Source organism: Cetorhinus maximus, chromosome 22 (assembly GCF_964194155.1).
Source record: "Cetorhinus maximus chromosome 22, sCetMax3.hap1.1, whole genome shotgun sequence".
Taxonomy (NCBI): domain Eukaryota; kingdom Metazoa; phylum Chordata; class Chondrichthyes; order Lamniformes; family Cetorhinidae; genus Cetorhinus; species Cetorhinus maximus.
The window spans coordinates 12,988,590-13,013,470 of record NC_135900.1 but is presented as its reverse complement, the minus strand read 5'-3'; the positions used below and the strand labels follow the sequence as shown (position 1 = coordinate 13,013,470).

Sequence of the window (24,881 nt, the reverse complement as noted above, 5' to 3'; positions counted from 1 at the left end):
GTTTTCATGTCAGGAGGTCAAATTTCTTTACAGTTGGAACTGGAGTTTCAGAATCCAGCTGGGAGGCTATTTTAAGATGTATGGCCTCCAGGTCCATAAAGGCAAAGATGACACAGCCTTTTACTGCAGCTGTTGCCTCTTTCAGTGTTTTCTGCAGACTGCCGAGGTCTTTCTGGGCCCTCGGATAAAAACTAGCTATTTTCAGCCAGTTTCGGTCACATGACCAATATTGTAATTGTCCACCCAGAATGGCTTAGCTGAAAGCCATTATTATATGCATTTGGGATAATGGATAAGTTGTTCTTGCTCAAGATGATTTGGCTTCAGCCCAGCTCTCATTGTTAGGATTCCAACTCGGAAACATGGAGTCTGGATTTGTGTTTTGGGTAAATCCCTGAACAATAGGAAGTCTGAATTCCACTGATGGTATTCATCTTGATACATCCATTCTAGGGGGAGAGCCCCATCCAGAGTGATGCAATTAGGAACTTCCCAGAAGCTGCAGATAGTCTGTGTTGAAATTGTAAAGGTCATCTTAATAGTTCATCAGTGTTCATTTTGAATAAAAGACAGCTCCAGAAACCTCTCTCCAAACACAGAATCCATATTTAAAGTTTTGAATGTGGCATTCCTTTACTGAGCCTAATAATGTATTTATTGTTAACTGTTAAATGTAACTTGCATCAGAGTTAATGTGGTATGAATATTTTTAATTCAGCAAATATTTTGCTTCCCACCTGTTCTCTTTAATATTAAGTTGATATGTAGCAGCAAGTTACTTGGAGCACCAAGTCCTGGTTATTTCAGAAAGTGGGATGGAAGAATTCTATTAAAATTACATAAATGTGAAATACTGTTTATGAATAATACATTTGCAATTTGCCAAACACTTCAGAAATAAATGATGTTTTAAAAAAATCTGAAAAAATACAACGACTTACAAGCCTACAACTAAATGGGTTGGACAATTAAATAGATTTGAACACTACAGTTTCCAATTGAAATAATCGAATGAACATCCCACAAAGTAAAGAGAATTTGAAAAGTCATATTTTAACTTCCAGTGGATATAGTTCCAAGACAAATCACCCTGGGGTTGGACTCAACTTGACCAGACAGACAATAAGAAAGATATGGAAGCAAATTCATTTTAACTCAGTGAAGTGCTCTTCTAAGGCACCTGTTCACCTTTAGTTTGGGTTATTGAGGGGGAGTATTAAACTGCATGTAATCCCCTGTTTTGAGATGGAAGTGCCTGTTGCTATCTTTGGCAGTTGAGAGGAAAATATTCATTATTGGATCCTTTATTTTTTGCATAAAATTTAAAGTTTGACAAAGCTGAGCATAAACATTGATAATCTATTAAGTGGGGGCATCTGTGTTCATAACAGATATAATACCCAAAGACTTGGCACAGGGCAGAATTTTTTCCGTCGTTTTGTTTTTCATGATTATTCTGAAATAGTGAAAATCTTACAGCCATGAGAAAGTAGCAATGAATCTGCAGTAGTGGTTATAAATCGAAGCGTTCATTTAGAAGTGATCCACGTAAATATTTTCTTCACGCCGTTGCCAGGTGAAGCACTTTGAATTATTGTTCTTTGTGTCAACTTCATGCTGTCCTTTTCTGTTTTCCTTCTTATCGCTTCCTCTTGTTGTCTTTTGCAGAAGGTAAGTCCTTCCCCGTTATCTAAGAATCCTTGACACAGTTTTTGTCCCGAACTCTTATACTTCAGTTATCATCATAAACACATTTTCCTCTTTGTTCTACTAACAAATTCCTGTAATTCAATGTTTTAAATATACACTATAATCAGATAGTACTGTGCTGTTGGATAATTTATTCTCAGTGGAGGATATAAGTCTGGAAAAGTGACGGAATGAGTTTGACCTTCAAATTTGGAAAGGAAGGATCGAGGGAGCTCTTTGGATAGAGAGCTGGGAAGTTGAGATCTTGCATTGTGAGACAAGACTTCATTCTGGTAGTTGTTTATGGAGTTCATGCTTCTTTTAAAATAAGCCTGAGGGTAAGAAGGAATTTGTATTTGTACAGCACCTTTCACATCCGCAAGACATTCCAAGTACTGCACACGCAATGAAGTATTGCGCAACTTTTGAAATGTAGTCATTGTCATGTAGGAAGACGTCACTGTGTGCACATCAAAGTTGTACAAGTAACAAATAAATGCATTGCCAGATAATCTCTCTCTGCTGTTGGGTGAAGGATAAATGTTGGTCAGGACATTGGGAGTACTCCATGCTCATTTTGAAATAGTGCCATGGAATCTTTCATGTCCACCTGAAGAGGCAAGCAGGTCTTAAACACTGTACCTTCAAAGATGCCAAACTCCCTGCACCCCTAGAGTCGGGTTTGTACCCACAGTCGCCTTACGTAGAAGTGGGAGTAGTAGCACTGAGCCAAGTTGACAGTAAACCTAATGGGAGTCAATTTCAAAATAAATCGATTTGAAGGTAAAGGATATCTCATTCATTCAAGGAAATGTTCATGCAGAGTGTAGAAGACCAAAAATTTGTGCAACTAAATGAAAGAACATTTCAAACTTGCCACTGTAATTGGGGCGTTCTTTGGAAATTTGGCCCTAGCTTAATTTTTTTTAATGAAAGTTATTATTAATTAATAAAATTAGTTTAATGAAAAATTTAAAAATCCCCTTTTCCCTGCCACTTATTGTCCCGCCCCTCTCTCCTCTTCACCTGTTTTCTCCATGTTGGCAGTTCCGTCACAATTCATAGGACAATATTTCGGAGAAGGGATCCACTGTGATTTTGCCCTGCCTAATCCAGAAGTGCTGAAAGCAAACCTTTGCTGCCTTACTAACTCAACACCAACTGTGTAAAGAACCTGGGACCTTGTGTAGCTGAGCTACTCATTGAATAAATTCACTGAGCAATCAGGGGAGCTCAAGAGCTAGCCTTCAAGTGAATGAAATGTGTAGATGAATATTGCATTGCAAATACAGAAAAATTAATAAACCTCCTATGGGGCAATAACTGCTAATTTGAAATTGCGCAATTTGAATTATTTATAATTCAAAAAATCTTAAGTACTAAATTCCTATTCTGAGTTGTTTACATTGCTTAAAAAATAACGAATTAAACACAAAAATCAACAGAATGCGTTAGTAGAGGGACCGTATATGTATCGGATCTGAGTTTTCTTCTCTATTCTTTCATGAAATATGGGCATCGCTGGCATGTCATCATTTGTTTCCCATCCCTAATTGCCCTTGAACTGAGTGGCTTGCCATGCCATTGCAGAGGGCAGTTAAGAGTCAACCAGATTATTAAATGTGCTATTATTAAAATTGGGGACATTAAAGATAATGACTTTCATAACTTTGAGTCAGACCGTCATTTAAACAGAGCAGATCACATGAATGATTTCAGTGCTATCCCCAAACAAAGGTGGGAGTAACGGGCCCTGCGGAAGTACTTCTGAAATATTATTCCTCTGCTGCAATTCTCCTTTAAGTAAAAATGTATAGCTCAGTAATAGAACGTGCTCAATTATTATTGCGTTCTATTCCACGTAGGTTTTTTTCATTCACTTGAAATATCATGGCAGTGATCTATAAAATTATCATCTGTTCCCAGAATAATTGCATGGGCCTGTTGTAAACGGCATCGATTATTGTCTAAATGAGGAACCAATTTGAAATTTCAGTAAGATTTGTAGAACATTGTTACTTCGGGACCTCGTTTGTAGTGGGCACTCTCTTGTTCCTGGGACATTGAGTGGAGAGATATGGCTGTATGAGGTGTGAGAGCTGCAAGTGTCATCTAGAACATGAGCAGCAAAGAAGCTTGTCTATCCTGATGCTGGTACTTGATTGTTTTGAGGGTTGCTCGATGCTCCAAGATTAGTGTTGGTGCAGAAGGCTTTTCACTGAGACCATTGCTAATCTTGTCTGGAGTTGAGACACAGCTCATCTCTGTAGTGGAGCAGAATTCACACTCTCCCTGGAGTGTCTTTCTCCACTTTGCTCTGGGTCAGATTAAAATCTGATTCTATATTCAGACTGCATTTTATGTTATTACTTTGATGCTGCCTTGCCCTGCCACCACAGTTATGATGTGAGTATACCTTGATCACTCCTGAGTTTAGGAAGTTATGCGGGTTCTTTAAATTTACTAAAGAGTTTAACAGGTTTTTCTGGGAATTTTCGTGCTGAAGTCTACTTATGGTGGCTATACAGGACAAGTTAGTATTAGTTGCAGTGTGGTATTTTCACAGATGTAAAATCTTACTTGAGACTGAAAGTTACAGCAGGTACACAAGGTGGTACTTTGCAATGTATTCTTGCTAGCATGTTATTGATAATCCATCAATTTAATGAAAAGTTGTTTTCACCTTTAAATGCAATTGAGAATCCTAATAGCACACAACAATAGAAAAAGAGGTCGTAGGTTCCCTGATAGCAATAGGCTGCTTATGGAAATGGTGGGGGTGAAGAGTTTGCGATGCAAAGTCCTAAACCTTGGATTAGTTTTATAAATTGGATCTCTCGCTTGTGGCGTGCATTCAGGGTTTCAAACTTGAAAACTGAGGATCTGTTCGAATTTTTCATTTTAAAAAATTACACTAATTTATCAGTGAGGTAGTAATGTATTTGGGGTTCTGCAGGTTCAATTTCTTAAAATGTTTGGCCCCTGCTTTATACCTAAATGTATTTTTTTGTACATTTGGTTCACAGGTATGCCAGCACCCAAACGCCAGGATGCGGGAGATGGGAGCTGAAGCTGTGACCGCTCTGATAAAAGCTGGATTGTCTTTTAAACATGATCCACCACTATCACAAAATCAGGTTCGTTCATCAAAGGAAAGAATGAGCAGGAATAGATTTTGCAGCCCATTCACTCAGATACTGCTATTGACCAGAGGACAGAAGAAATGTATTTTGCCCCAGGCCTAATGGCAATCTAGCGTGCGCTCATGATGCCCTTGTTACGTTTCTTATTTATGGAAGGACAAGGTTTCAATCAGACCACCTCCTTAACTGGTTCCAGAACAAATCCATTCCCATTGGAAATTTGTCATTTCAACCAAATGTAATGAAGTAGCACAGGTTGCAGTAGGAAAACCATCATTGACTGAATGCCTTTGAGACCTAGGGCAGATTGCAGAGGGTCCTTGCTGTGATCAGCCTTTTACCTGTAATGCATCATTAGCTTCAAAACTGCATCTCTCTAATCTTTTCTGGTTTTGTGATGATTTTTGAACATTCTTTGCCTTAAGGAGTAATTTCTGCACAAATATCTGTGGCTAATGGCCAAAGCTTACTTTCGATTTGCTGAGCAAAAGCATTTAAGATACACAAGTACAAAATTAAAGCTGTTTCTGTGACCCATCAAATTTGCCTTATTTGAATTTAGGTGATTTAGCTTAAGCTCGGTGACAGGAGAGCAGGAATATTTTCCAACATTAAACCAATCGTTTAAAGCACCAATTTTACTGCAAGTCTGCAATTTTGTCTAAATCGAACGATGGAATTCTAATACATGAACAGCTCAGATTTATATAGGTATTGGCATCTTTGGTTTCAATCAGTTGGTTAATGCAGCATGCTACTGAACCATACAGAACACTGGGTCCCAAATGAAGTCAGGAACAGCCTTAGCTGCAATTCCTTCTGCAGCCAAATAGCCAGACAACAGTAATTGGACTCTTGGTTGAGAAGACAGCAAAGGATATCCAACCTTTATGGACCTGTCTGCATGGGTCACTACCCTCAGGAAATAACCCAATGAACTAGCCTTTTCATTTTCTTCCAATTTAAAATATACTGTCTAACCTTTTGTTTTGACCAAGCGATCTTTTTCAATTTTGTCATTGAAGCATAGCTATTAAGAAACTGTTGAATTTCTAAAGTCCGTGTCCATAGATTATGCAGTAATAATCGCTTGGCAGTACAGAACTTGAATATTACTAAAAAGAGAGACATGGTACTGAAGTTTTTCATCTTGCGCTCATCAGGACAAATGCAAGAATGCCAAATTTCAAACAAATTCTCCTGTAGTATAAATTGTTGTGATTGTTTGAAATTTGGCGTTCTTGTGTTTGTCCTGATGAGTGCAAGATGAGAAACTTCGGCACCATGTCTCTCTTTTCAGCAAAATTCAGATCCTGTATTCTTCTATAAATCGCATTAGAAATTGGGTTCCTTAACAAGGTCTTATTCTTGGTGGCCTTTTGGCTTTGTTTGCTCTGACTTTGCTTTTGGGTTTCTGCACAGAGGCTGCAGTTGCTGCTGCTGAACCCACTGAAGGAGTTGTCCAATATTGTGCACCCTGACATCCGACAGAAACAGTTGGAGTGCGTGCTTCAGATCCTGCAGAATGAAGGAGACAGCCTGGGGCCTGGCTGGCCGTTGGTGCTGGGAGTCATAGAAGCAATCCGGAATGACCAAGGGTCAGTAGGGGCTGTTCTTTTCTTTTGCAGTTATCTTCTTCCTTCTACGTAACATAGCTGAGACCTGCATCAGCATTTCCACCCATTACAAATTTATATTTGAATTGCCTTGGCTCTTTTTCACACCATCATATGACTATGGAGAGGCAATATAGAGTTATAACACAGTTCCAAAGAGTGCGGGAACTGAGGGACCTTGGAGTGCAGAATCGTCGACATTTGAAGGTTGCAGGGCTTATTGGGAGAGTTGTTAGCAAAGCAAATGGGATCTTGGGCTTCATAAATAGAGGTATTGAGCACAACAGTGGGGAAGTTAGATTGAACCTTTATAAAGCTTTGGTTAAGCCCCAACTAGAGCATTGTATACAGTTCTGGTCACCACACTTTAGGAAGGGTGTAAAGGTCTTTGAGACCATGGAGAGGAGATTTACCAGAATGATTCAGGGATGAGCGATTTTAGTTACAAAGTTAGTTTGGAAAAGCTGGGGTTCTCTTTGGAGCAAAGGTGATTGAGGGGAGATTTGTTGGAAGTGTACAAGATTATGACAGGTTTGGATAAGGTAGACAAGGAAAAATTGTTCCTATTAGCTGATTGTAGAAGGACGAGAGGACCCGGATTTAAGATTTTGGGCAAGAGATGCAGAGATAATGTGAGGGAGAACTTCTTTATACAGCGATTGGTAATGACCTGGAAATTGCTGCCCACGAGGGTGGTAGAAGCAGAAACAATCAATGATTTCAAAAGGAAATTGGATGGTCACTTGGGGAAGTAAACTTGCAGGGCTAGGCTGACTGAGTAGGGGAGTGGGATTTCACTGTGGGGGGTGCTGGATTGACTCTTATTGGCTGTAAATGACTCTCTGACTATGCGTAAACTTTACTCAGAGATATGTGATCCATTGTAGTTTACTTCTGATGCTAATTCACAAGTGTGAACTTCTAAATCATATTGCAGCTGCCTTTGTAGAAGCATATAGAATGCATTTTTTGTGATTTTTTTTAATATAAAAATGATCAAAGTAATTGTTAATCTTCTGAAAACACAGCATAAAATGTATGTAACTATAAAAATCTACTACAGATCTAAAAAAAAAAGTAACGGTTGTATTAAGCAAAAGGTATCCAGTACAAATTTAATTTGGATTCTTAATGTTGAAAACATTTTTAAGTGCGTTTTACACAGTTGTAATGTACTTTGGTGTATGTTACTGAAAAGAACCAAATATTTGATTGAGTTTGGTCACCTGTCCTATAAACTGGTTATGCTCCTGTAAAGCACCTTCGGACGTTTTACTATACTAAAGGTGCTATACAAATGCAAGTTGTTTTTTGAAAAGCTCCAGAAGCTGTAATTGACTCCTATTTTTTTTCTAATGCCAAAACTTAGTACTTCTTTAACATAGCAGGAGTCTGATTTATTAATTTCTGATCCATAAGCACTGCCTCTAGAGGATGCAGATGTAATTAAGGCACGAATTTAATTAGGACAGGGTTTTAATCCTTGGCATTTATTGTCATCAAGTATTTTCCCTCGGTAAGGAAATGATTTCACTTGGATAATGGATGGCTTTCTTCCTCTCCGCAGAGAATCTCTAATCCGCACAGCATTCCAATGCTTGCAGTTGGTGGTGACTGATTTTCTTCCCACCATGCCGAGCACCTGCCTTCAGATTGTTGTGGATGTAGCCGGCAGCTTTGGGCTTCAGAATCAAGAGCTGAACATCAGCTTGACGTCAATAGGGCTTTTGGTAAGAAGTAGTCATAGATAAGAACTTCATCCTTCAATATAACTGCAAATTGCAATCCATAGAACACAGTCAATGTGTATGTTATTTTAAAGGCAGGTCCAGGTGAAGAGTTAGAAGGATCTGTTCATAGGGGCTGGATGGTGGAGCATAAGTGCCAGACCGGCCTGTTTCTTGCTGTAAATACTTTGTAATACTTTTCTAGTTTAGCACTCCAACCTTTGTAATCCTGAGCTTCAATGCAGCTGAAACAAGGTCAAAGTCAGTGCCAACTCTTCAATGAAATTGGGTTTGGTTTCACAGTGTAAGATTGTCTATAATTAAAAATTCATTCATTCCTTGTAAAGGATGTTTGGGAGATGGAAAGTTAAGCTCTTGTGCAATGAAGAGGTGCTATCTTGAGATTGTCCGCTTTGCTTCACAATATATCTTAAATCCAAAATAAAAGCACCATACTGCAGTTGCTGGAGATCTGAAATAAAAACAGAAAGTTCTGGAAAAGTTCAGCAGGTCCGGCAGCATTTGTGGCAAGAGAAACAGAGTTAATGTTGCGAGTCCAATATGACTCTCTTTCTGAAGAGTTATATTGGACTCGAAATTTTGTATCTTAAATCCAGTTAGGTTTAGCCTGGATCTGACTTTGGCTGAATGTGCCCAAAGTGGAATTAGCTTCCTATCCTCAGCGCTGAGATTCATTTTTAATTGAGTATTAAACTATTCATTTTTAAAACAATAATCGCAAGATGATAACTTGCTGTTAAAGATACCAAGCCATACCTTTTAAGCAGGGACGATTGTTATGCTAAGATAAAAGCAAAATACTGCAGATGCTGGAAATCTGAAACAAAAGCAGAAAATGCTGGAAAAACTCAGCAGATCTGACAGCATCTGTGGAGAGAGAAAAACAAAGTTAAAGTTTCGAGTCCCTATGACCCTGAAGCTCTGAAGAAGGGTCATATGGACTCAAAACGTTAACTTTGTTTTTCTCTCTCCACAGATGCTGTCAGACCTGCTGAGTTTTTCCAGCATTTTCTGCGATTGTTGTACTCTTTTAGTAACATTGCAATCTAGTAAATGTCTGGTTTAATGATTACAATTTAACATTTAATCAGTTGTGTTGAACTTGGTTGACGTCTTAAAAATTTGGCAGTCCTTGTTGCTTTTAGTAGCCAGGAGCCGTTAATCTGGTCAAGTTACATGTTTACCACTTTAGATACAGCTGAGAATAGCCTACATTGGATATCTTGCAGTTTTGTTGGTGCCCATCTCTATATCCTGGTCGCACTGCTGTTCCATCTCAAACAAATCTATTGAAGATAAAGATTTAATTTTGGCTCTTTTTAAAAAAGATGTTGTTTATTTAATGCTTACCCTCTGTTAACTTGGAGCAAATGAACTAGATTATTTCCTATTGACCTACACTAATTATTTCCATGTTAAGATTATTATATATTTAAAATTATATTTCCTGTGCGTGTGCATATATATAAAAAATATGTATGTATATATTCTAAAGAAGAACCATTGTTAAACAAAAATCAGCGTTCATAATTTATTTTAACTTTCATCACAGCTGGTTTAGAATGTAGAATTCCAGAAGATGACGTTGAGCAGGAGGAACTGAGTGTATAAGTTACTCCTTCAACCTTTCTCTATCTTTATAACTTCCTTCTGTGTATTTTCTCTCCAGTGGAACATTTCAGACTATTTTTTCCAACGAGGAGAGATCATTGAGAAAGAACTAGACAAGGAAGAAGCTCTGCTGCAGAAACAAGCAGAGGAGAAGGGAGTCCCTCTGAACCGGCCATTTCATCCTGCTCCACCATTTGACTGTCTCTGGCTGTGCCTTTACTCAAAGCTGGGAGAACTGTGTGTAGATCCAAGGCCAGCTGTCCGAAAGAGCGGAGGACAGACCTTGTTCTCTACAGTTGGTGCACATGGAACTTTATTGCAGCACCCGACCTGGCATACAGTGTTGTGGAAGGTACTGAAAAAGCCAGAAAATGACCATTTGTACTGTGTAATATTGCAGGCTGGGTGAACCAGATGGCACCTTCATCTCTAGGGTTCTAGCTGAGTAACAATTTCACATCTGAGCTTCATACTTGCCCTTCCTCAGTTTCATATTTTTTTTCCCTCCGACTGTTTTCCCTCGTTGCCGTGCTACTTCATGACAGGGTACTGTGAACATTCCCTACCCTGCTCTATGAATTTGGCCCTCCTGCTTCTGTCCCTGTCTTTGTGCTGTCTCATGCCTGGCCACTGTGACACTGCTTCCAGAAAACTCCTGCTGAGACATCGTTACCCCTCAGCTCAAACCCACAGTGAATGCCCATTGGGCGCCACCTGCCTCTCATTCTGGCCCTGCTGCCTCTTTGCTCAATATGCCCACTGTTTTCTAAAATTCAGCCCAGTAGAACTCTCCACTCATTTAGGGTAAATCTAATTGTTAGATCAGATTTTATTCGATTTGTAAATGTTAAACACTGTGTGTTGTCACATTAAGTTTCTATAAAGATTAAGTTAAAATGCTTATACGAATGTTCAAAACTGGAGTTTGGACTGATCTCTAAATTTATTAACGCTATAATATTTTAGGCTGGAAGCATAAAGTTCAAAATTCAGGTAATAAAACTCCAAATCTTCGTTTTATGTTTGAAGATTAAACTTCTTATTACATTGCATTCTCCTGCATCCCAAGTTTCCTTGAAATTTATTCTCCCATGCAATGTCGTCCAGCAGGCTCTCAGTTCCAGACCCCCTCAGCCTCAAGGCGCCAGACTCCTTAGTTGTTCCTCTAATGAGATGTTTTTTTTTATATTTTGCTGCCTCAGACCCAAATTCCAGCCTCAGTTTCTATCTCACACATATGTGCAGCAGATCTTGTGTGGCTAATCCGCCCCCCTCCCCCCCACCCCCACAAACTCCTCAGCTCCTCTGGTGTGTAGACTCCCATTTTGCTGTACAATGATGAGCTGCCGCCTTGAACAGCTGCAGTCCATGTGGTGTAGGTATACCCACAGTGCTGTTAGGAAGAGAGTTCCAGTATTTTGACCCAGCGACAATGAAGGAACGGTGATATATTTCCAAGTCAGGATGGTGAGTGATTTGGAGGGGAACTTCTAGGTGGTGATGTTCCCATCATTCTGCTACCTTTGTCCTTCTAGATGGTAGTGGTCGTGGGTTTGGAAGGTGCTAAAGGATAAATTCCTACACTGCACTTTGTAGATGGTACACACTGCTGCTACTGTGCGTCGGTGGTGGAGGGAGTGAATGTTTGTGAATGTGGTGCCAATCAAGTGGGCTGTTTTGTCCTGGGCGGTGTCAAGCCTCTTGAGTGTTGTTGGAGCTGCACTCATCCACCGAGTCTCAAGAGGTTTTTTATAAAACTAAATTAAACATTTATTAATGCAAGAAAGATTACATACATCTACAAAATTACTACTACAATAACTGGAAAAATCCCCTACTTAATCTGACTCTCAGTTATACCACCCTTAAGGCAACAGTAAATCTCAGATTTAAAGGAACACCTGGCAAAGCACACCCTGGACATTCGCATTCAAAATAAGTTTCTTTCAGCTCTGCGTCTTTGCAGATAGACTCGAGGCTTACAGGCTAGAGGCTTCTCACACTTGTTGGATCTTAAAATGCCTCTACCTTACACACAATCTCCTTTCTCCTTAACACATGCCTTTCTCTTTGAATGTAAATTTTCCATTGTATCACTAGGCTTTTAAGTTCACCTCTTCTAACAATAACATCCTTTCATCCCACCAATTTTATTAGTAAGCTGAAAAAAAAACACATTACTTGGCATCTACTAGCTAGGCGTAAGATTGCACCCGCAGTCTTGAATGGTTTCTTTTAACAAATGCAAATTTACACGTTACCTTCTACCCTCCTTACGTTTATCTAATTAAAATCTCAAAACTACTATACATCAAAGCACCCAGACTAGCTGACTTCAATCCAATTAAGACACACATATGGACACAGACCCCACTAGAATTCTATTTTAAAATAATTTCCAATGGCATTATTATATCTTCTTGACAACTCCTGTCCACAGTTGGTGTTGCCTTTTGCTTCAGTTGTCAACTAGAGTTTCCCATGTCGTGATTGATGTTGAGGGCTTTCATGTCTCTTTAGACAGCATCCTTGAATCAGAGTTTTGGGCGCCCTGCAGGCCTCTTGGCACGGGCTACCTCCCCATATAGTATATCTTTGGGGCCGCGTACTGCCTTCCATCCTGTGTACGTGCCCAAGCTGGTAAAACCTTCTTTGCTTGATTAGCGCTTGCATGCTCAGCATGTTTGCCCAAGAAATTCCTCATCCTTGGAACCGTTCTAGTAAATCTTTTCTGCACCGTTCCTAAAGCCCACGTGTGATGCCCAGAACTGGACACAATACTCCGGTCAATGCTGAAACAGTGTTTTATAAAGGTTCACCATAAGTTCCTTGCTTTTGAATTCTGTGCCCTTATTTATAAAGCCTAGGACCCTGTATACTTTGTTAACCTTTCTCAACCTGCCCTGCCATCTTCAGTGATTTGTGCATGCATGCCCCCAGGTCTTTCTTGCACCTCACTGTAATTTTCTTGAAAATTTGTTCCTCTATATCTTTCCTACTAATTGGTGGCCTTTAGAATACAACCAGAAATGCAATGGTACTTCTGTTGTTTCATAGTTCTAACCAAATAGATTGTGTCCTTGGTCCCTCTAGGACATCCTCTCTCTCCGGCACTGTAATGATCTCCTTAATCAATACTGCCACCCCTTCTTTCCTTCCCTCTTTTTCCTGAACACCTTTTATCCAGGTATATTTAGTAGTGCTATTCTTTTGAGAGTCAGGTCTCTGTTAATCAACTAGCGTTCCAGCTGTCAGTGAGCCCAAGACTAGAATGTTTAGTGTTTGCTCTCCACTAGTCCTGAGAATTGGGCTCTGGCTTTTAATGGCAGACCCAAGAATGTGGTAATATTGAGGATGTCCATATTCCAAATCAGCATACATTAGAACAGTCCAAGCTCCCTAACAACATCAAATATGCCAGAGATATATGGGGGTTTGGCAGTATGCTTCAGAGCATGCTGTCACATGGGAGAAAGGGTTAGTTCACAAAATGTGGCAATCTGTATGTTGCCTCAAACTATGCAATAAGAGATGCTCTAATTTTAGAAAAAACTAAAGTTGGAATTTGCTTTTGAAGAAAATTTGACTTCAGTTCCAGCAAAATTGAGTGCATTTGGAAAAGGAGTTGTCACGTTCAACACCTAGTATAAGCTCACATTATCAATATGAGTAATATGTCTGTGCTTATATATAGATAATAGTTTGAACTGGCATTTCTTGCATTGATTTCATTCTGATGGCAGATATTTGTACTTAAATCCTGTTTGTTCACTGTTCATGTTAGGTTTTATTTCCCCTGTTGGATCGGGTTAGAGAATCATCCACTACAGCTGACAAAGAGAAGATCGAGTCTGGTGGTGGAAATATCCTTATTCATCATTCTAGAGACACAGCAGAGAAGCAATGGGCAGAGACATGGGTTTTAACATTGGCTGGAGTGGCTAGAATCTTTAATACCAGGAGATACTTACTACAGCCTTTAGGTAATGTCTTTTACCTCACTAAATACTTGTCCATTTTTTTGTAGCATTGTGTAGATGACCGCTTAAAACCTTGGAACCTCTACTACTAGCATCTATTTTGATTTGTTGCAGGGGACTTTTCGAAAGCATGGGATGTATTATTGAATCATATCCAATCAGCTGCATTGAGCAAGAACAGCGAAGTGTCATTGGCAGCTTTAAAGAGTTGCCAGGAAATTTTACAGATTGTGACCCCTGTAAAAGAATGCGACAAGCCAGAAGGTCTTTCTGGGGTTAATATGCCGGTTTTTGTGGGACCGCTGATTCCTCCAGGGCCACCTAGAGCCTTGTCCAGGACAGATTCACTGGGAGAGAGGCTAGGAAGATACAACGGCGCTGAAGTGAATGCAGCAGCAGATGAAATTGAGGATTCTGCCCTGTGGTGGGCTGCATGGAGCACCTGGTACAAGATAGGTTCGGAGAGCACAAAGCCACCAACCACCTGTGATAAGCTGTTCTTTATTCCCAGTCAGCCATTTCTCACAGCACTTGTGCAGATCTTCCCGGCTCTGTACCAGCACATAAAGTTGGGCTTCAGCATGGAGGACCTGAAGAAGTTGGGTGTAATACTGCACGGCGCTGTGTCAGTTCCAATCAGCTCTGATGCCTCTCCGTTCATTCTTCCATCATACACTGAAGCAGTGCTGACTAGTCTACAAGAGGCAGTGCTGATAGCTTTAGATGTCCTACAGAAGGTATTAAGACTTCATACACTATACAAGATCATCATGCTGTTAATGGAGAGGAATAGGTAGCAAAAACACAAGTTGTAGACCTGATGTCTAAAGACGTTTCTCATACACAAGTATCGGTACCGTACATGTCAGTTAATCAGCAAGTTTAAGAACTTGTTTTACTTGGTGTTGGATAAACAAAATAAATGGGTTGTAGGAACAGTTTTGAGGGGATTGTGGTTGATCCGTTAATGGTTTAGCAGTTGCATTTACTTCAATGTAATGATGTAGTCAGAGTTTCGCTAACAGGTTGCTAACCAAGAAGTTTGAACCATTTGCAATGAGTGCAGATTAGATATTTCACAAATCAAAATAATAAGTCACAGAACTATTTGAATAGATTTTGCATATTATTGCACAGTTGTTGACATACGAAGAATCCAGCCCTAAGTAGCTCAAGGAACCGGTTATGTTCCCTCCCATTATGATGTAATGTAAACTTTGTTAGATGGATCTTGGTGACTTTAGATGATATGTATTGGTAATGTGTATCACTACATATGTTTTGATGATTTTTACTTAAGACCATTTGGCAGAAGGAAACAACCTTCTCTCCACTGGGGTGATTTCATTCGGAGACTTCTACTGTATATGGTGGTATATTAACCATGGACCCAAAGTCGGTATATTAAAATACAAGAGCATTTTGTGCTATTATGCAAATTCTCCAATTTTATTATGAAGTCCATTCTACTGAATGGACAAAAGTGGAGGGTTAGTATGAATCTTGAGCAGCTGTTTGCTTGTATTTAATTTTTCAATTTGATTCATTGCAATTTATAAGCATTTAGACTTTGAACGTATAGGGCCTGATTTTAGCTCGAAGAGCAGGATTTTTCCATCAGGGTGCAGGCCCGACAAGCCAATGCGTAAAATGATGCGCGATGACGTTGGGCGTGCGTCCCGACGTCACTGCGCACCATCGCGATGTTCCATTCGGCGGACGCACGCTAAAGTAGGCTGTGCGCCCACCGAAATGTAAATGGCCTATTAAGGCCATTAAGAAATTAATTAAAGCACTTAAGAACGCTGCCCGTCCAACCTTAAGGTTGGCAAGCAGGCGAAAAGCCCAAGTGGCCTTCACGTTTTTCAGGAAACCTCATCCACAGGCGGGATGAGGTTTCCTGAAGCTTTTATTAAATAAATATGTTTTCATAAATTTAAAAACATGTCCCAACTCATGTGACAGTCACATGAGGGGGCATGTTTAAATAAATTTTTAAATCATTTATTGAATCCTTTTAATACCCATTCAATCTCCCTGAAGCAGCTCCATACCTCAGAGAGATTGCTGCGCTCTTTCGAGCGCACGCGATTGGCCTGCCCACATAAAATGGCGGCGCGCAGCTGATCGCGGGTGGCGATCGGCTCTGCTCCCTTCCAGCCCGCCCGCCATTGGAAAATTCCTGGCCTAAGTGCATGGGTTTCGAATGGGTTAAGATCAGGCCCCTAGTCCCTAATTGCTGTTGGAAGCATTAGTAAGGATTAAAAATAGACTTTTTTTTAAGTTAGTGTTTTATTAAGTGTTCATTTGTAAAAAGCAGATATGTAACACAGCAACCAATATTTCAGATCATTCATATATTGGGCATGTTAGTGTGCAGTGCTCAGGTTACCTGCTTGAATTATACATTGTATTCTGGTACATATTTAATAAATGAATTGCTGACCTTTAAGCTGCACTCTTTAAAGAACTTTAAATTGATCTTATACTCACTCAGTCTCACACACGTGTGCTTCCATCAAATTGTAGTGATCAAGAAATGGGAATGCTGACCAGTTCTCTCCTCAACCAGCTGTAGCTCCCAGTATGAGCAGCTAATTCAGATCTAAATCCCAACTTAGTGAATCATTAGAGAGAGTGAAAGTTATAGCTTATTCAGAAAATGAAGTTGTTTCTATGCTGAAGTTGCTGGCCCTAGTGGGCCAATATTAAGAATGCTACCATCAGCCTCAGTTCTTGAAATATGGAGGAGAAAATCAATCGGGTGGGGGGGGCTTCCCTTGTCCCCTGGTTGCTATCCAGTGATCTCTGCTGGAAGTTTATTTCTGGATATTCTTGGGACAGGATAGAACGAGGAAGGGGATAAAAAAAATTGACCTGTATTGCATTTAGCTTTTGGGAGAGTAAGATCCTTTAATTCACAAATATCTAAACACTCGTATAACTTAAGTGAAATATGTGTTTTTTTGGTGTTGCAAGTGTCTGCTTTTAAACATCACATTTTAATTGTATTTAATTTGTAAATCCATGGCTTGAAAAGGGGGGTTTAGAATTGACCTGATGGGACTAAGCTTCGCAAAACAAACATATCCATTACTACTCTTTGGTGTAATTCTAGTTTCACATGAAATGTCTTGTTGAGCTTTTGCCGAGATACAGTTTTGTTTGAAACTGGAACCTAAGATTGATGATTCACGAAAAATAATGGAGAAGGCAGTGTAACTGTTGGTAAAGGTAATTAACAGCACACATGTTACAGCCACCCCCTGCCCCAGCAGCTAAACAAGTTTAACCAATGACTAGCTAAAGTGTGAAGATTAGGAAGGTCCCGGGTTCGGTCCCCTCATCTGTAACGAGTTAGCTGATAGCAGCTGGAAGAGTGGTCTGGGCTTTAGAATCCTCACCCAACATTCACATATGAAACATGGCCATTTGGGTGCAGAGCCAGAGAGTGGTGCTGATAGAGTCAATTTCTTCAGGAGAGGAGTGGAGTGGGAGAAAAAATAAATGTATTCTTCATGTGCTAAAAGGAGAAGGTAAGTTGGGGAAAGAGGAGTCCTTTTATTGTAAATTTGATTATTATTTCCTATGGAATCTTGGGTGGAGATTTAAAATGGCGGAAGTTAGACACACAGGAGAGAAATTTTCATTTTTTAAAAGTCATGTTTTTTTGTGGGCGGCAGAGAGTGCAGAAGGAACCTTCCTGCACATTAACCCTTTAGATGTCATGTATTTGTTGAACATTCAGTATATATTGGCTTTAGTGATGAAGTTTACAATTAACCAGTAAAGCAGGTTTTAACAGTGTATTCTCGCTGTTAACTGAGAACAGTAAATAAGATTTCTGTAGTGTCTGAGATCATTTAATGGCGCAAACAAAGTTATTCTGTCCAGTTAAAACACTTCAGGATAAAGATAAAAGTCTAACATTTTTTTATTAGTTGGACACTACAGGGAGCCATTTTATTAAAAAAAAACTCCAGAGAATACAGAGCAACTCATTGGGGATGAGTAAGGAAGAAATATTACTTCATTGTGTCAGCAGTATGCATTAGGTATAAATTACGATCCATGAGAGCGAATTAATAATCCTGAGCCAGTTTTCTAATTTAGTAAAGGGTTAGTAAAGTTCAGTTATCACTGAACAAACACAGACTGATACAGAAAGTATAATTTATTTTCTATCTAATTATTTGCAGCCTCTTTGTTAAATGTTGGCTCTGTTAATTCTGAATGACACTTGCCCACTGTTAATTTGATTTATAATTCAGAGGCCTGGACTAATATTGCATGAGTAGGAGCTCAAATCTCGCCATGGCAGTTTGAAAATTTGATTACAGTTCATTTTTTAAAAAAGCTCAAAACAAAAAAACACTGATAACAGTAAAAATGACCATGAAGCTGTTATAAAGTTGTTATAAACACTCAAAGGGTTCACTATAATGTCCTTTAGAGAAGGAAACCTGTTATTGTTATCCCATCAATTTATGACTCCAATCCCACACCAACGTGGTTAACTTGTAACTTCTTTCTGAAGTTGCCTAGCAAGCCACTCAGTTGTATCGAAGCACTACAAAGCATACCACACGAACCGCAGCTATTCAAGAAGGTGGCCCCCAGCTGCTTCCTGACAGCTAGGGAGGGACAATAATTGCCTGCCATCTTTGCCAGCAATGCCCACGTCCCAAGAACGAATTTTAAAAAACTTAAGACATAATTCTAAAAACACAAGTGAAATATGAAATTAACTGAGTTTGTGTTGGCATCTTCCTAACTTGTTTCTGTCCCCATTCAGGCAATTTGCGTAGGACCGGAAGACATGCAGATCATGTATCCAGCAATCTTTGACCAGTTGCTCTCATTTGTCGAATTCTCCTGCAAGGCACCAACATATGGAAAATTAGAAACAAAAAATATAGCAAATGCAAAATTTAATCAGGTAATTGCATAAATACTTCTCTTCAAACAATAAGTTTATCTTTTATAATTAGAAACATGATATCACGGTAACTCACTGTGCAACCACACAAATACATTATTGTGATTACAGCAAAGAGATCCTCTGGGTTTTATTTTTACTGGAGTTTAGCTACATTTATTGTGCCTATTGTATTTAGTTTTGAATGTAGCATGCTTGAGTCTGAAGATGGCCCTCTTCATACCATTATAAGTTTTCAGAGCTAACAAAATGGAAGGGGAGGGAATTCATAATTTAATGTTTTTAAACCTAAAATGAGATAGTAGGTACATGTAGCGTGTAGTTAAGTACTAAACTGTGCAGCCAGGAATTTCCCAGTTGTGATCACAAGTCTTTGCTGAGTTGGCTGGTCGCAACTGAGGCTATTGGAGAGCATAATTAGTTTTGGGTTAGGCATGGAAAAATTGGCCAAATGTTACACTTGGGGACACCTATCAGGTGACACCCTTCACATTCATAATTGGAAAGTGCAACTCTGTGGCAATTGAGTGGGATCTGAAGTGTCTGTAATGCTCTTGGCTAAATAGACTACAACGTGCTCTTTAGGCTTATGCATAAAGAATGTTCACTTTAGTTGAGTTACTTGGGAGGCTGCCTACACCTTTGAAATGGTGCCAGCACAAATCATTGCGTCAAGAGAAAATAAATTAAACAGTATTCACTGTGAAGGTACAACCAATGCAATTGCCGAAACATGCCTAGTATACTCAGACATGCAGTGAAACTCCATTAATTACTATGCAGTAACTAAGGCAAAGGGTTTTAACTGGCTGGAGGAGAGAGTGAGTGATGTATGTGGTAGCCAGGTTTAAGACATGCAGCATATGGAAGAAAAACCCATTTGCCCCTTTGTGGACTAGCAAGATTCTATACACTGCAATTCTGTGAAACCAGAGATCAAGTTTCAGCCAACTTAGAGCTCTAGCACTATTGCCTAATTGGATGATTTTAGTTTTCTAAAGACACACCAGTTTTGAAAAATTAACATCGAAATCTGATGTGTATTTAAAGTACTAAATGGAACATTAGGAAATATTACTGCTGCCAGTTCTTTCCTTGGAATGTGTACTAAAGATTATGCCAAATTATCAGTGCTACATCAGTTCTTTTGCCAAACATGTGAAAAAAACATATCTCAGTATCAGACTTGTGAACACATCCAGCTAAATGCTACAAAACATAAGGTGGCATTTTATTTTGCCTCTTGTATGGGGTATTAATGCTTAAGACACTTAATGAACAAGTATTGTAGTATAAGGGAGAACAAGAATTTCTTTTTTTTGCAATAATTGTTAAAATATTTTAAAGCAAAACTATGGAGGAACAACAACTTGTTGACAGGACGGAAGGAAGAATTGCTGACCTTGTATTCCTGTCTATCCAGTAGGGGTAGTCAGGTTTTTAATTCCTCTTTGCAACCAAAAGCCTAGCACCAAAACCATGTCGGAGAGTCTTTGCACATTATTGGACTGAGCCTTTTGCTGTTGACAGCAATTTTCCCTTTAAATTTTAGTTGTGTGAAACCTATTTTTTTCAGTGCGTGATTCCCCTAAACTTTATTGTGTAAATTGCATGCACACGTTTACTACAGAACAAGGCCTGCGCGGTATCTTGCAGGCTGCTATGTGGCTACACACCCGCAGCTTGGTGAGAACATTGGCTGAGACATTGAGTTTCAATTTGTAATTAAACTTATTTTTCATCTCCCAGCTACAGCCATCTTTAATCTCTTTCCCCATCAACTTTCATCTCATGCTGTTCATTTTCTGGCACCTCTGGCTCTATAGTTTACCTTAAATATTTGACTTGAGGAAAATATTCTCTAATGTATAAACCTGAAGGTCACTCCCTCAATCAAATTTTTGACTAAACATTCCCATTGTCCCAAGGGTGGATATGTGTAGGATTTCTCATCTGAACTAAACTTTATGCTACCAGGGTGACTGCTAGTGCTATCTTTATGCTTTCTGGGGTATGCATATTAAATAAGTATAGCTAAAAGAAAAGAGGAAGACTTGCCTTTATATAGCGCCTTTCACAACTTCCGGATACCCCAAGGTGCTTTACAGCCAACAAAATACTTTTGAAGTGTAGTCACTGCTGTAATGTAGAAAACGCAGCAGCCAATTTGCGCACAGCAAGCTCCAACAAACAGCAATGTGATAACCAAATATCTTGTTTTTGTGATGTTGATTGAGGGATAAATCTTGGCCAAAACACCAGGGATAACTACCCTGCTCTTCTTCGAAATAGCGCCATGGGATCCTTTATGCCTACTTGAGAGGGCAGCCTGGACCTGAGTTTAACGTTTCAACTGAAAGATGGCACCTCAGATGGTGCAACACTCTGTCGACATTGAACTGTAGTGTCAGCTGAGATATTTTTGCTTTCAGTGGTACTTGAATCCACAACCTTCTGACTCTGAGTGTTACCAACTGAGCCGCAGCCGACACAAAAAATGTACCTTGAATCTATGGAAATCTTTAATCCTAAGATCCGTGATAGAGAGAAAATGTGTTTAACTTTTGGTCATTCTTTTAAGATATAGATGAATCTTTGTGCTGATCAATCTGGTACTGTCTCCCTGAGTTGAGAGTTATGTTATGCTTATGCAAAACTCTTAGCTGAATTCTCCTGAATCTAACACTACAAGACTATAGATGTGGATCAAGCCAAATCATTTCTATTAAGATGTCTTTAGGTTCTCTGAACTATTTCCACTTAAACAAGCTTTATTTTTATTACTCTACATTTTTATTAAGTTTTAATATTTTTATTAGTTGCAATGTACTGCTTCACCATTACTTATTCAAGAGAAGCTTCATATCTGAGATTCCATTCATTGCCCATATCCTTTTAAAGAATGGAAGCTACACACTCTTGAAAGATAAATTGATAGCTCTGATGAGAGTATTTTTGTTGGAGTTACGCTTAATGCATCGTTAAAGGATGTTTATATAAACTGAAATCCCCTTTTCCCTCCAATCTACGAACCTATCAAGTTTCCCTCCTAATGAAAAATCCATGGTAACAGTTTAACAGTTGTGTCAAAACCAACACCATCCTCCCGTGGCAATACACAGGAGAACCCTGGGATTTCAGCTTGACGTAGCAGTGACTTTAGGAAAAATTCCTCTGTTCTTTCTCTCACTATTATTTATTCGGGTCATTTACGTAGAAGGTCATGTCACAACTTGAAAGCTGAGGGAGCCAGAAAGGTTAAAAGGTCAACTATTCAATTATGGAGAATGTTTAACAGAATTTAAACCCATCCATTTCATTTGAATTAAACTACCAAAATCTTTATTAAAATACAATTGCATTGCCTAAATTTTTCAACAAAATGACAACTTGCTTACACTTCTAAGTAGTTTGATAATGATTATTATCTTCTTTTGTTCCGTTTATGCTGCTTCTGTACGTGACGGATATATAATAGATTCAACTATTTGCTCCGGTAAGTTTTAAGCCTCCAGAGGTTATTTTTGCATTGACCTGTTCAGACGCGCATTAGACTACCCTAAACCGCATGGCAAAGTACACTTCGGTATACCATTAACACAAATTATTTGCTTCCTATTTTTTCTGACTTTTAAAGCTGCAGTGTCTTTTCTGATGATCCACTTTGATCTGATTTCATGAATTTGAAATCAAATCATACAGTCACTCAATAATTGATTTTTGGTTGATCTAAATTCAAAATTTAAGTACAGCAAAAATAAACTTGAAAATGGAAAACAGTCATGCATCTAAGCTGAGATATATCTGTTAAAAAGGCATAATTTCAGGAGAGAGGTTAGCAGCGAGCTGCAGACATTTTGTGTAAGAGACAAAGGAGTGGGGGACATCCTTTAAAGGCAGGGACAACAATGAGGCTTCAGTCCAGTGGTGACTCGGCTTCAGGCTGGGAATCATTTGAGGTCAACTTTTTAATTTTTTAAATTTATTCATGAAATGTGGGCATTGCTGGCTAGGCCAGCATTTATTGCCCACCCCTAATTGCCCTTGAGAAGGTGGTGGTAAGCCACCTTCTTGAACTGCTGCAGTCTTGAAACTTAATCAGGGATCGAATGGCAGTATGAAAGTCCACTTCTAATTCTGCGTACGGTTTTGCATCTGTTCAGTGTGTTCAGATTTATGACAAATCAGTGATCTTTATTATTACCCTTCACCTCTGCCTTTTAAACTCATTTTCAAATTTTATAGCATCCGCACAATTATTCTCTCCCTCAGCCATGGATATGTAATGTAGTGTAATGCATTTGCTGCTCACTGTGTGGTCCCCGCTACATCAAAAATATCAAATGCAGATTATGTTCTCGCTGCATGACATGTCTGTTTTACCCACAAGGCCACCCTCAGCAATTAATTCCTTACTTCCCATTCCGACTCTGATTTCTCCATCTCTGACCACCTGCATTGTTCCAACCAAGCTTAACACAAGGTTCACAAATAGTGGAGGTAACTTTCTAATTTTCCATCAGAGAATTAGCTGGACAAGAACAAATCAGCCATCCATTGTAGAACCCATATGTTTTTTTTAAAGGCCGTTAGATCAGTCCTGCCAGATTACCGCCCAGATGGCGAAGTTCAAAATAACCACTCGTACCTCATCTTTCTCTTGGGCACTCTACACCCTCTGGTCTGAATAATGCCTTCAAAACTTGAAAATGTAGTTGTATCCTCAATGCATGAAGTGTTGGTGATTTATGATGGAAAGAGGAGGTCAGCTGACAATTTGGAATGTAAATTCTTTGTTAGAATGGGGGGGAATGTGGGGAGGCTAGTGGTCATTCTATGCATATAGTGTTAACCTGTTTTTCTCTTTGAGACTGGAGGAAATGTGGATTGCTTGTATTTTGTGCATTTCGGGGTTGCTGCATTTGCAAGAGTTTTATTCTCTTTATCAGATTTCTCCCATCTTCTTGTGTGGATTTCTCCCATTTCAAGTCATCCTCCTATTTGCATATTCCTTTAAATCTTTTCCATTATCTCATTGAAGAACTTTAATATCATCTGACTGTTTTTCTATTAAGCAATTTGTAGGTTACACAACTGATTAACTCTTTCTCTGTAAATAGAAATCTGATTAATTTTCCCCTACTTACCTATCCCTTTGTTTTCAATTTACCAAAATATCTGCTTATCTGGTGAAGAATATAGGGTGGAATTTTCCCAAATTTGCACTAAATGAGGTAACGGGCGGGCAAAATGGCATCCTACCTGCCAACAGTGATGGCAGGTTTTCACACCGTATCATCCCAAACCCGCCACATTATTTATGCATTCCTGGGAAACACGCGTCTCCATGGCGGGCGGGCTCTCATTCGCCCTCGTACCATCACCCCACCGTTGCATCTGGCTGCCAGACTTAAAAGGCAGCCACCAGCTCACCGCCACTGCCCGGGAGATATGGCCAGCAAAGGAAAAAAGACCACAGACCGCAGCACCCCCCCCCTCCCCACCCCCGGTTTAATGACGGGTTCCTTGAACGACTGCTGGATGCTGTGGAGGCCTGCTGGAATGTCCTATACCCCCACTCTGGCCGCAGGATGGGCAGTGACCAATCCAGTTTGGGAGGTGGTGGCAGCGGTGGTCAGCGCCAACGCCCTTCAGAAGAGGACAGCCACCCGGTTCCTCAAGAGGATGAATGATGATCTCCATTCCACCAGGGTAAGTCACTCTTTTCATCACTCTCAACTCTCACACTCTCAAACCCATCACACATCCACAGGGCCCTCACTCACCGCCAGTTCAAGGGACATCACCATTCACTCTCTCTCACACACCTTCATTGTCCTCAGCCCGCCCATGAGACCACACACCACCTGCACAGGCCAGGCACATTTATCCTCTGGCCTGGCAGGCATCCTGCTTACACTTTCTCCATCTCTATCTGTGCAGCACAAGCTGGTACACTACAAAAGAGAGGGGTCGCAGACTGAGGGTGGAATGCCCGAAATCAATGTCCTCACTGACTTTGAAAACAGAGCCATCCAGCTGGCCAGCGAGGATCTGGACCGGTCCTGTGCTGATGGTGAGGTCTACTGAGTGAGATGTTGCAGTGCAACATCCAATCGATGCCCTGAATGATGTGTCCTCTTTTATAGGCCACT

The 24,881-nt window shown here is 39.8% G+C and overlaps 1 protein-coding gene and 1 long non-coding RNA gene across 5 annotated transcripts in view; one reads left to right on the top strand and one right to left on the bottom strand.

Annotated features, from left to right (window-relative positions):
- Window positions 1-24,881, top strand: part of mon2 (MON2 homolog, regulator of endosome-to-Golgi trafficking) — a 124,434-nt gene that overhangs the window by 80,973 nt on the left and 18,580 nt on the right. For 3 of the 4 annotated variants that reach the window (XM_078567818.1, XM_078567820.1, XM_078567821.1), the window contains 8 exons: window positions 4,716-4,826; window positions 6,255-6,430; window positions 8,016-8,178; window positions 9,866-10,159; window positions 13,592-13,790; window positions 13,902-14,524; window positions 18,583-18,726; window positions 22,205-22,222. In XM_078567818.1, coding sequence (XP_078423944.1) covers window positions 4,716-4,826; window positions 6,255-6,430; window positions 8,016-8,178; window positions 9,866-10,159; window positions 13,592-13,790; window positions 13,902-14,524; window positions 18,583-18,726; window positions 22,205-22,222 — 1,728 coding nt within the window. The remainder of the gene's footprint in view (window positions 1-4,715; window positions 4,827-6,254; window positions 6,431-8,015; window positions 8,179-9,865; window positions 10,160-13,591; window positions 13,791-13,901; window positions 14,525-18,582; window positions 18,727-22,204; window positions 22,223-24,881) is intronic. The other variant, XM_078567819.1, reaches the window with a different exon arrangement.
- Window positions 16,061-24,881, bottom strand: part of LOC144696490 (uncharacterized) — a 73,636-nt gene continuing 64,815 nt past the window's right edge. Inside the window, exon 3 of the long non-coding RNA XR_013580183.1 lies at window positions 16,061-18,662. This is a non-coding gene — a long non-coding RNA (uncharacterized LOC144696490). The remainder of the gene's footprint in view (window positions 18,663-24,881) is intronic.